At 43.2% G+C, this 12,183-nt stretch overlaps 1 protein-coding gene across 3 annotated transcripts in view; it reads left to right on the top strand.

Moving 5' to 3' along the window:
* LOC145460550 (uncharacterized) overlaps positions 1-10,234 on the top strand; it is a 30,816-nt gene extending 20,582 nt beyond the window's left edge. For all 3 annotated transcript variants that reach the window (XM_081445398.1, XM_081445396.1, XM_081445397.1), the window contains 15 exons: positions 138-383; positions 675-1,003; positions 1,496-1,772; positions 2,215-2,414; positions 2,938-3,193; positions 3,928-4,107; positions 4,673-4,900; positions 5,220-5,345; positions 5,665-5,862; positions 6,506-6,691; positions 7,227-7,391; positions 7,756-7,902; positions 8,222-8,335; positions 8,630-8,860; positions 9,202-10,234. In XM_081445398.1, coding sequence (XP_081301524.1) covers positions 138-383; positions 675-1,003; positions 1,496-1,772; positions 2,215-2,414; positions 2,938-3,193; positions 3,928-4,107; positions 4,673-4,900; positions 5,220-5,345; positions 5,665-5,862; positions 6,506-6,691; positions 7,227-7,391; positions 7,756-7,902; positions 8,222-8,335; positions 8,630-8,860; positions 9,202-9,411 — 3,093 coding nt within the window. In that variant the 3' untranslated portion in view covers positions 9,412-10,234. The remainder of the gene's footprint in view (positions 1-137; positions 384-674; positions 1,004-1,495; positions 1,773-2,214; positions 2,415-2,937; positions 3,194-3,927; positions 4,108-4,672; positions 4,901-5,219; positions 5,346-5,664; positions 5,863-6,505; positions 6,692-7,226; positions 7,392-7,755; positions 7,903-8,221; positions 8,336-8,629; positions 8,861-9,201) is intronic.
* Positions 10,235-12,183: the final 1,949 nt, after the last annotated feature.

The raw sequence follows: 12,183 nt of genomic DNA, 5'->3' as shown, positions 1-12,183 counted from the left end.
ATGTTAGGGCACCATTTGAGTGTTTCATTACATATATTCACGAGTAATATAAACCTCCAAGGGGTCCAAGTGCAATTTGCAAAGATCTCTTCATCTCTCCTGTCTCAATGTTGTATGATTTTGGTTTAACTTGCAAGGAACTGAGAAAGCAGTGGCGAGAGTCTGGGCCAGAGGAAATGACGGAGACCGCTGACGAGCAGGAAGCGATATTGCGGGAGGGCGTCGGAATAAAGCTTGAACTAAGTCGTGAGGAATTGGAACAGAAGGCTGCAGAGGAAGTAAAGGAACTGGGGCCGGATGACAATGCTGTGGCTCTATTGGCTGCTCTTCAGCAGCATCAGGAACAAGAAGCTGAATATCTGATGCGAGACCTTGCTGTTAAGGTATCGTGAAGATTTAATTTAGCCTTAGAAATTCTATTACTAGCTCTCACTTAAACTGTTAAGTCTGTGGATGAAACTCTAGTGTGTGACCATTCAAATGAAAGCTCATATGGTTTTATTTATTATGCAGTACAAGATGGTTCTAACTTTTGAGCCTGTGGATGAAACCCTAGTGTGTGAAAAAACCATGAAAAAAAGAAAAAAATCTGAATCTTTCCGATTGAAAACTTAACTTGTTATTCAGTTTACCTCCTTTACCTTTATTTTAAAATAATACAATTGATCTTGTAGAATCCTATGGTACTCAAACAACTTCAAAGTGTCCATACGATGGCTTGCCGAGAGCGTTGGTACGACAACCTGGCTGCCTGTGTGCTAGGTCTAAAAAGGACGCAAGCTCGCTCTGCTGCCGAGGAGTCTCCAGAGCAGGAACTTGTAGAGGCTCTGGAACAGAAGTATGACGCCCTGAAGGACAAACTACTGACAGAAGCGCTGATGAAGCAGATGGGAGACGCCGAGTGGGCGGCGCTATCCGAGAGGGAGAGACAAGCCAAGCTACTGAAGCTTAAGCTGCAGGAGAGGAAGCTGAGACAGGAGGGAAAATTAGACGAGGCTTCCAGGTCAGAGGACTATCTTATGTAGCTTGCTTAAGGCTAACCTAGAAGGAGAATGGGCGTGTAAGTACTTCCACGCCCTTGGCTTTCTCGCCCTAAGTTTCGTGTTTTCCCGCACTTTCCGTTAGGCGTGTTCCCGCGCTTGCTTCTCTGGTTACACATTTTTTTTCCGCGCTTGTCACAGGTTTTGTGTTTTCCTGCGCTTGCTACGGGTATTTTTCCCGCGCTCTCCAAGGGTAACGTATTTTCCCGCGCCTGCCACGGATGACATGTATTCCAGCGCTTGCATAGGTTTCACGTTTTCGGTTCCATGTCTTCCCGGGCTTGCCACGGATATGATGTTTTCATGCGTCTAGCATAAATTACATGTTTTCTAGCGCTAACCATGGGCTATCTACGTTACTTCGTATCGAATACTTTTGTGGTTGCTTAAGTTTTGGTTTTACCAGCGCCGTGAGAATTCCTCTGTAATCCTGAACTTTATCATTCCATCAACAGGCTACTTGGCGAGGGAATGAAACATGACGCGGCCTTGCGAGCTTTAATGGGCGAGTCCAAAGCGCAACAAAAACAGCGCTTGCAGGAACGACTCGAGCAGCTCCGCAAGTTAAAACAACAAGGAGGCGAAGTGGACGAAGGGCAGATGGCTGCCCTGGAACAGGTGGAGGCTGAAGGCGTTGATACAGTGGATGCTGAAGTCTTAAATCAACTGATCGAGGAAACCATCACTGATACGGAAGGAGTCACAACGAACACGCTGCTGAATGATTTATCAGTGAGGCAAACTTTTTCTTCTTTTGCATCCGCCTTCCCCCACCCCCACTCATCTCCCTACCACATATTGTTCCACCCCACTTCCCTTTGTTCCTTGTCTCTTTCTCTCTCTCTTTTCCCTATGTCTCGTTTTCATATTTCTATTCCTCCGTTTTCGTCTTCTCCCTTCTCCCCCCTTTCGTCTTTCTCTTTTCCCCTTTTCAGATTCCCTCTCTCATTTTTTTTTATTTTCTTATATTCTTCGCCCCGTTTCCTTGTCGCAATTTTCCCTTCCCTCCTTTTCACTTTGTCTCTTTTCCCTTTCTCTTCTTCCCCCTTTCTCCCATCGCCCTCTCCGTTCCCTAGCATTCTACTTCCCTATTCCTCCTTTGTAACCCCCGCCCCTAACCTCATAATTTTCTCCAAGTCATCTCTTACCATGATAACTCTCTTTTCACTTTCAGTCCCAATTTGAAGAAGAAAAAGAAGCTCTCCTTAGAGCCCTCCGTGACCAAGACGAGAGATTCGGTAACGAGAGGAAACGACAGTTGGAACTTGCGAAACTGAGACGAGAACAGCGAAGATTAAAACAGGAAGACAACTTTGATACCGCGGCCATTTTGCTTGGCTTAGCCAAACAAGAACGGGCCGCTAAGGAAGCGAGGCAAGTTACCTCCGTCAAAGAAATGTTTGATAATCAGTTAAGGTTTACTTTGTGTGTTGTAAATCCGATTTGAAAGTAAACGTTATTTACGAGCATTTTCGACACACAAATCATGTGCATGTGCTGTAGAATCTCTCTTTGCGGACACCACGTTATAACGGACAATTCATTTGGTAGTTAATATAAAAGAAGTCCCCGCGTTTATTGCACAGACTCTTCTAAAATCTCGATACGCAGTTCTACCCCTTTACTGTCCGAACAGTTTCGACTGTACTTTTACCCTTATTCATCTTGGTTTGTTTCCAATAAATTGACTGTTAACATGGTGTTTTAGATTAGTCAGTGCAAGAAGCTACACCCAGCGGGAGTAAAACTAAGCCTCTTTCGGATACTAGTCAATCTATCTGCCACTTGACCTACATGAGACTTCAAATTTGTAAATTGATGGCTGTAATGTCAAGTAGGTTATATGTGAACGTTGTGGCGCGTGATGATGAGAACACTGTTTTCCATTTCTTTGCAGCTATGAAAAGGACCGTGCTCGCCAAGAACAGTTAGCCCGTGAGCGTATTGCGGCCATGAAAGCTCGCAGAGCGGCCAAGAAGGAAAAATCCGAGGAAGAAGCTCAGAAGGAGCTTGAAGAGAAACTGCTGAAGGAACAGGAAGAAGATAACGAGGTTGACAAGAGGAACGCACTGGATATGGAACAGGGAGGACTGGCACTACAACAGGAAGCTATTTTGAATGAAGTGGAGAAGAAGCACTCTTCAGAACAGGAGGTACGTTTCTGGGGTGTGGGAGGGGTGGGCTTACTTTGATGTAGAAATGCGTTCTGGGCGGAAACGTATCAGGGTTGAGCCCTGGGGTGGGCCCAGACTTTTTAGCCAGATGGGTCCAGGAGTCCTGTGGACGCGCCCAGTTTTTGAAGAAAATTTTTCTCATGTTACTTCATAAATTGTTCATTTGAGTAGTCCCTACAGCAAACTTTGGACGTCCACTTTACATGTAAATATCCTGGCTAAAAGCAAGGAACTTTTTTAGCCTAGGTTTGTTGGGGAGTATTTCCGAGATAGGGAAGGCTTGAGGGGTCTTAGGCGAGGGAGCTTCAAATAAATACCTTGTGCCCAGCCGTCAAATAAAAGTTTAACTCTCAAAAATGAAAGTCAGAATCACAAACAAGAAGTCTACAGTCGTTAAATTGAGATCAGAGATATGAAGCGCAAAACGTACTCTGCACTCTGAGTTTACAAAAAGGGAAAATTTTATATGTATCAGAAAGACCTAAATTTTTTATGGTTACTTCGATTACTGTGACTCATTCTCTCTTCAAGACTGAACAACATGTAACTTCTCCTTATAATATCAATACAAAGTCAAACAGGCAAATAATGGGAATAACAAATCTCATCAACTAGCGTTATTGTCTTGATGAACACACCAATTCTCAGAACCAACACTGATTTGATGTATGAAAAGATATAAGGAGAATTTATATTTCCATCTGTTTCTGCAGGCACTCACAGATTTGCTGGCGAACGCTGAAGCGGATCAGGAAGCTCTGGCCGCGGCGAGGTACTTAAGCGAAAGTGAACGACAAAACAGAGTGGATGATATAGCTACCGAGAGGAAAGCCTGGAGAATGGACGCGGTCAGGGACGCCATGCAAGCGATACCTGATGATCTACAAACAGAGGTTACTTGAAATCTTTTTTGTTTACTGATAACTTAGGGTTTGCCTCCAACGCAAAGGGTATTTTGGCTTGTTCACTAAAAAAATGCTCCGTTTTCAAAATGTCTTCCGTCCACACTAAAACTCAAAGCCGGCGTTGTCAAATTCCTCCGATAAATAGAGCTGCATTTTCAAATTTTTCCGGCTTAGTGTGTAGGGGGGCCTTAGTCGACTTGAAAACGGAGCAAACATTTCAAGTCTGGTTTGATTTTGTTGAAATGCGCAAAACTTGAGCAGCAACCAGAAGGGGAAACACTTGTTTACGTCTTGGTAAACTAGCCATGTAACAAGTATGAAAACCTCGTAAAATTTTCATCAATATTAGCTCGTAATTTGGTGGGTAAAACAAAATCAGTTCAAATCCTGCCGAAGTCAAATATTTTTTTTGTTTACGTCGCGTGGAATCATTTCTTTGCGGTACTCTGAAGTTCTACAGGAACTTTTGTGTTATTGGCTAGCTCTTCAATTTACCTGCACATAATTTCTCCCATGGTTACATTTTTTTTTTTGGTTCGAATAAATTCCACAGGAAGAGAAGAAGTTGAACGCAACTCGCATCGCCGAAAGCCGAGCGAAGCACATGAAACTGCTCTCAGATGCGCTGGTTCTTCAGATAGAGATGAAGCGAGCCCAGCTACTATCAAACGGGGTTGACGAAGACAAACTCCAAGAAGAAATCTCTGTACTTCTCATGGCTGATCTACAGGAAAAACAAACGACAGAAAGCAATGCAGTGGGAAATGTTTTAAGCGACAAGGTCAGTCAAGTTGAAATGCGACCCGCGCAAAAAAGGCGGGAAAATTCCGCACACGATTCCATATTTGGAAATGGACCGTTCTATTATATGCCTGTTTGCTCACTCTGTAGTTGTGAGATATTTTTGACGATTCTAAATCCACTTTAATCGTCGCCAATCTCATCCATCGTTGCCCGATTGTAGCTTGTTATTAGGTCTTTGGTGTTTTTCTTCCTCATAAAATCATTGTTTTACTATTCTTTTTACTTGAAGATTATTTTGTACATAAAATGACATCGCTTTTAGACACAGAGTTCGCCAATTCTGTTTGGTTTCACAGGACGAGACTGTGTTGGCGCGTGTCAGAACAGACCAGCGCATGGCACGCCGGGAAGGATGGATGGACAACTTGGCGGCCACTTTAATGGGTTCCCGTCCTATGAGGAAAAGAAGCACTACTATGACGGTAAGATAACTATTGACTTACCAACATCGAAATTCTCCCTACCATTTCTCACTCATTTTATGGACTTCATGTAGTACCCCCTTGTACGCCTGCGTTTCCCTGTAGCTATTGTAGCTCATGGGTTCAACTGCCAGTTTTTTCCCACCCTCACGAGAACTGAATTTTTATCTTTTCTATTTCTTGTTTCTTGTTCGAGAGTAATACTTAGAAAGGACCCACATTAAGACATTATCTGTTGGTTGGTAATAAGGAGAAAATGATTGATGGTCATTTTTGAGAGACTTCATCGATAATTCAAGAACATGCCCTCTTTTAACAGCCATCTTCCACGATGTCAAACCTGGCTGAAGGAGACGAAGAGGAAGTTCGGTTGGAGGAAGAACAAGAGACCAAGTTGGCAGAGATGGAAGCTGAGATGGAAAAAGAGAAAGAAGCTCGAAAGCTAGCAGGTGCCACGGATGAAGAAATACAGAAAGCACTGGAGTTGTTACAGAGACAACATGATGCCAAGAGAAAGGTAAAGCTCTCAGACTCAGGCTAAAAGTGTTCCGCGTTTGTCGCGGTTTTCAGTTGTTTTCCCGCCATAACATACACATACGCAACGTATCTCAGGCTCTCAGCTGTTTTCCCGTCAAAATTAATCCGCGTTCATTAAAGCTCTTAGGTTTTTCCACCGTATTGTGCGAATTCGTCACAGAGTCCCGTCGATTTCCCGCTATAATGCGCGGTAACCGTCACAGCCTTCAGTTGTTTACCCGCTATGATTTGCTCCGTTCGTCGTCGTTTCCCACGGGAGTTGTCTTGGGATCAAAACTTTGTAGGACATACAATGCTCTCCTATGGCTTATCGCAATATGTGGAACATACCGAGTAAAACGAAATGATAGACACTTTTTCGCTTTTCTCGCCATCAAACTTTAACTCGTGAAAGCTTGACCATATTGCAGTGATTGATTGAATGAATGAAAGAATGAAAGACTTCATTAAATCCACTTCCATCCGCAACATCATCTGTCATTCTTAGTTGCTAATAGCCTCCTGGCATTTTTTGAGGACTGTTCTATAAAAAAAACCGTTATTTGAGTTTTCCTACAGTCTAGTTGTGTTTTGAGCTTCTCAAAATTATGTCCGTTTTGACTATCTGTGTTTGTTTTCCTCAGGCGATGGCGGACGCTGTGGAAAGGCAGCGCCAAATGACGCGGCAGAGACTGGAAGCGAAGCGAAGGAAGCGAGAAGAACAACAATACGAGGAAGACATGGCTGCCTCTATTGTGACAATGGCGGAGAAACAATTTGCGCTCATCCGAGAGAAGACAATGCTGAGGAGGGAAGGACAAAAAGACACTGTGAGTGTGGAATGGCTATTGGAACAGGGAAATTCTCTAATGAATTAGTGGTGTTTTCCATTTCAATTTAGCAAAACAGAAAATCAAATCCACACTCCTTTCCTTAAAATATTGCGGAAATGGCGAATACAAAAGCCTTGTCCGAAATAAATTTTATATATTACCTAGAATTAAGCAGTTTATTCTTTGGTATTATTTATGTCAGTAGCTGAATATAATGTAAAGACAACTTCGAATGCCAAAACCATGGAACATCCATTGCGCTGTTCAAACTGTCCATAAAGCCCAGAATTTGTTTATCTCGCGTTGTATTTGAAGTAGATGGGCAAGAAATGTAACAAGATGTACAACACACGGACCCAGCCGTTTTACTGTCTTGCTAACATTTCAAGCAGTATTCTCGTTGCCGTTATCATCGTAGTTTGCTTAAACTCTCCCTTATCAGAGTGAACAAAATTATTAGTTACACAGTTATCAATTGGTTAGTTAGTAGCGCTAGAAAACCGCTCTAATGCTTTTTGTTATTCTGTGACAGCTAAATGAACGATTGGCGCGTAGACGAGCGGAGCGAGAGAAGAAAAAAGCAGAGGAAGAAGAGGCTAGAAGAAAGCAAGAGGAAGAAGAGGAATCCAGAAGAAAAGCTGAACAAGAAGCGAAGAAGAGAGAGGAACCCAAGAAAGCTGAGGACTGGCCGTTACCGGTGCGGTGACTTTTCTTTACCGCTTAGGCTCTATGAGTGGCTCAAAATCACCACCGTATTCGTTATCGTGTTCATTGCCGTGTTTGTGTTTTTGTTCGTTATCGTATTCGTTTTCGTGCTCTTTAGCGTGCTTATCTTCGTACTCCTTATTCTGACGAAATTCGTTATCGTGTTTATTGCCGTGCTAATCTTCGCGTTCCTTATGAGTGTTCTTATTCGTTATCGTTGTTTTCCCGTGTGTGTTCGTTATTGTGTTGGTGTCCGTTATCGACGGGCAGACATCTTAAGATTAAACAAATAAATATATAGTCACGGTCATCTGCACATTTTTTACGTACAGTATTACTCTTTGTGTTTTGTTTAGGGTGGCTTTGCTATGAAGCGAGAGAAGACTGTAATAGACGTGGAAGTGTCCGAGGAGAAACACAGAGAAATTGTTTCATCTTTGCTCCGCGAACACACCAATGTTGGAATGAAGTTTGAACGCGAGAGAACTCGACAAGAGGAAATGGTAAGTCCAATTAACTTAGCCCCACTTTGCAGCACTGTTAGTCGTGTTAGTCTATTAGTCGTTGGGAAAAAAAAGCGATAGCGGAAACGCGCCGCGAAAATTACAGTTGCAGCAACTCTTTGAAATGAAACACTACATCTGATAAAATCCTGTGTTTGGTTTTACCTTTCCAAGGCTTTCTGATAAAATTAAATAGGCGAACAAAGATATTTTTTGTTTTCAGCCAGTCATTTGTAATCCACGGGCGAAATGGGTTTTGCAGTTGCAAGTTTTCATGTTTTTTTTTCTTTCCAATTTCTAACCTTTCCTTCCTGTTTAGTTGCGAGCCCGTAAAGAACGGAAAAAGAACAAAATTGAACAAAAGCAGGAAGAAGTGGCGACTATTCTGGGCCTGGGAGAAAGACAGAAGACATTTGTGGAGCAACAGAAGAAAGTAAGTTTTTAATTACTACATTCTTTCCTTTGTCTCTTGGCAAGAAAACTTTCGTTCTGTTTTTTTTGAGTTCTTGATTTTTTTTAATTATTGATTTGTGTTTAACTCTCACCATTACAAATCCATTTGGTTATGGCCTCCGCATTCCTATCCCGTTTTATTTCTCGCCATTCTGTCTCTTTTTCTCTTCGTCTGTTATTCTTACTCAAAATTCCTTTTTCTTGACTTCGCTAACGCTGTCTGACGTCTTTATCCTTCACGAGGTTAAATGTCTTTTCCTATATTTTCCTATAGGAAGAGCGCGAGCGTCAAATCACGATGGTTCGTGAGCGAATCGCGCGTGTTCGCTATGAGCGCACGATGACAATGCGAGAACCGAAGGACGAGAAAGCCCAGGGATTCGAGAGTCTTCTGACAGAAGAGGAGAAGGCGGGACTCAGTGAAGAGGAAAAAATGAAACGAATAGCTGCAAAAATGGAAGAGAAATTCAAGAGTGAACAGCGCCGGGCGTCAACAGTTGCAGCGGTAAGTAGTTAAATACGCTTCGGCGCAGATATGTTGCGCCAAAACCCTTCACTCCTTCTCCCTCGGGAAGTCAGGTAATATCTGCTGTAGCGCTTGTAGGAATCTCTTGTTTTTAAGGGCGTAAAATATTGTAGTGTTCACCTTAGGATCCAACCAACATTAATTAGAAGTGAGAGGGAGGAAAAATTGTCAGAATGCATAAATTTGCGCTAATTAATAACTGAGCGGTGCTGTCCAAATTAGACCGTCCGAGATACGGTACCTTATTAGGTAATGTCCGATATGGATAACAAGAAGACACGTGCTACAAACTCAGACAACATTGTAATTTTGATTGACAGCTAGCTCCTCCGGGCCAATCTCTGAGTGCCAGCTCAGCCGAGGCCTCGGAAGACGAAAACGCTCATGCGGAACGCTCGTCCCAGATCCTGGACGAAAAGAGCCGACAAAAGAAACTGAAAGAACGTATGGCCTCGCGCAAGAGGGAAAGACGGAGATCTGTCGCACCACCCCCCTCAGACGACGCTGGGGCTACGGGTGGGGCTGATTAATACAGGACCTGGTCGTAATGCCTGGATCGGCCCCTGCGGTGGCAAGACCACGACGCACCAGAAGACAACATATTTATTTGTAGGATTATTTATTGTTTTTAAGCCTAGTGTAAGCATGCCAAGAATGAACATTCGTCTGAATAGTTTTGTAAATAGCTTTTTTTTTCAGTTAAAAAAGTTTAGAGACATCCGTTAAGCAAAATTCGTATATTCAATTTCGTATTGGCCGCTTTTGAAAGGATAAAAGCTTTGTAGACTGAGGCCCAGTCCACACTACGCAGAAGAAATTTCAAAACGTTGCTTTATTTCTACGGTAGGCCTACCGTCCACACTAACCCGTCACCAAACGGAGCTTTTCCAAATCGCTCTTCAAACCGGAGGAATGTGAAAACGCCGGTTTTGCGTTTTAGCGTGGGGGAAAAAACATTTTGAAAACGGAGCTATTCGGAAACGATTACATCACGATGATGTGATTTTAGTGACCGAGTTTTCTTCGAGCACGAATTCAAAATGAGCGATGATTGCTGCGTTTTCAAATTTCTCTGGCATAGTGTGGACGCCGGGGGCTTAAGGGTCTGGATGGTGTTTATTTGACAGCTGAGAATTGGCTTAAACTGTAACTGTCATCGGACACATGGAGTAACTTTGGAAAGTTGTTATAAAAGCACTTAAGAGGTGGCACAAACTTACAGAACACAAATCGTAAAATGTTTCTTGTTTTCAGACAGCATTTTTTGTGATATCTATGGTGTTGAAAATGACGGAATTATTTTTGTAGTAAACGCAATAAGCATGATTTTCTTATTAAAAGCAATTACTGTCATTGTCTTGTTGGGGTCGTTTTGTTATGGTCGCGCGTCTCTGTTATTAGGCCCAAGACTGCGTTGAGGAAGTTATTATTAACCACTTTGTGTTAGTGACACGAGGGGTCAGGGAAGTGGCATTTCCCTACTCCACAACGCCCCCTCCGCCAACTTCGCCAATCCCAAAATCACTGTGCGATTAAATCTATAATCAAGAGATTGTTCGCACACCACCGGGTGAAGGAGTGGGCCTCTTGCGGACTGTTGTGTGACCGTGTATACTTTAGAATCCCGTGAGCTAAGGACGTAAACGAATTCGGTTCGATCAAGTGACATAATATTAAGTTCGATGATATTCGGTTGACAAGTTGTAATCGAGATTTTATTCTATCTTAAAAAGATTACTATGCTAGTTGTTTGGGAACAGGCGAAAGGACAGCTGAAAGGAAATCCTACGACCTCTGTAACACCGGTCGGATGCTCTAACCACTGAGGGACAAGAACTTAGTTGTTAATCTAGGATCTTATACGAAGTATCCCATACTAACAAGATCCGTAGGACGCTAATAGAATCTACAATCTTAGACGGAATAAAAATAGAAATTAAACCCCCATCCCTCCCCCCAAAATCCATGATGAATTTCGCGCGCAAAGCAAAACGCGCCATTTTCCCACTCTTGAAATGAGAGGGGGCGGTGGGGAAGGGGTGGTCTTAATTTCTCATTTGAATTGTCCAAGATTGTAGATAGACAACTTAGAGTGCCAGTGGTCCGACTGGTATCGCGGAGGTCTTAGGTTCGATTCCCACAAAGTACTCTGATTTTCTTTGCAGTTGTCCCCTCGCCCGTTGCCAAGCAACGAGCGTTTCATACTTCTCACGGGTTCAGTACACCATTCCCGGCCACCATTAAGAAGAAAAGGTTATTGTTTTCACAGAGATGTTTTGTATTGATTCCTTGATCATACCTGATTGTTTTAACATATTGTCCACAACAGTATAGTTATAAGGTGTGCCTCCGGTGAGGTTGTGCGAACGTACCGACATCTAGCGAGGTACAACACGAGTGAGAGGACTTCAATAAAAATTGTGAAGTTTGCGAAGGACAGCATGCAGCTATTTGCATTCGCACCATCCAGAACAGCCGTGGGATTCCCTCTTGTCATGGTCTCCCCCCTCCTTGGGTGGGGCCCCTGGGAGCCGCAAAAACGTAATACCATCTGAGGAAATAGTAAGTGAATAGTTGTTTTGGTTACAAAACCAATTCCATCTAGATCTTTAGTTCCTGGGACACTGTCGATTGTCACGGCTGTCGTAAGAAGCAAGCCTGGAAAGTAACGTGCCACCGCTGAAGGAAGCAATTCTGGGCCGGGAGGTCATTCTGATAATAATGCCTTGTGATATGTGTGGCTAACCTCTTTATGTTACATGTATTTCATTTAAACCCGAGTGAGGCCATATGTTCCTGCTGCGGTTATTTTTCTTGCTCAGGGAGAATACATTGTGTCCGGACGTTTCGAACTCATCGATTGAGATCAGTGATCCAACAATCGAACTCTCACAAAAAAAAAACTTGAGCAATCGAACGCTCGATCGATTGTGTTCGATCGGGTTCGATTAACTCGATAAGGCTCGCTTTAGTACGATTTGAGGCTGGCTGTTCAAATATATGGTGGCATTTGGGGTGACTTTCAGATTCAAGTTCGATTGCGTTTGATTGCGCTAGCTTGGGTTCGATTAGTTCGGAAGTCGAACGCAAGCGAGCTCTCTCACACAGTTTCTGGTTCGATTGTGTTCGATTGCCGACCTGATCAAACCCAGTCGTTTGATTACGTTCGATTAGGTTCGGTTAAGTTCGATTACCGAGCATTTCGTATCGTCAGGAGAAGGAAAAGTCTGCACCCACAAGGTTTGCCAGCGATATACATTTTCAGTCGGTGGCTGTTTTTCTGTCAAGAGCGGTTCTTTCTA

Source organism: Orbicella franksi, chromosome 11 (assembly GCF_964199315.1).
Source record: "Orbicella franksi chromosome 11, jaOrbFran1.1, whole genome shotgun sequence".
Lineage (NCBI taxonomy): Eukaryota > Metazoa > Cnidaria > Anthozoa > Scleractinia > Merulinidae > Orbicella > Orbicella franksi.
This window is presented reverse-complemented; position numbering and strand designations above follow the sequence as displayed.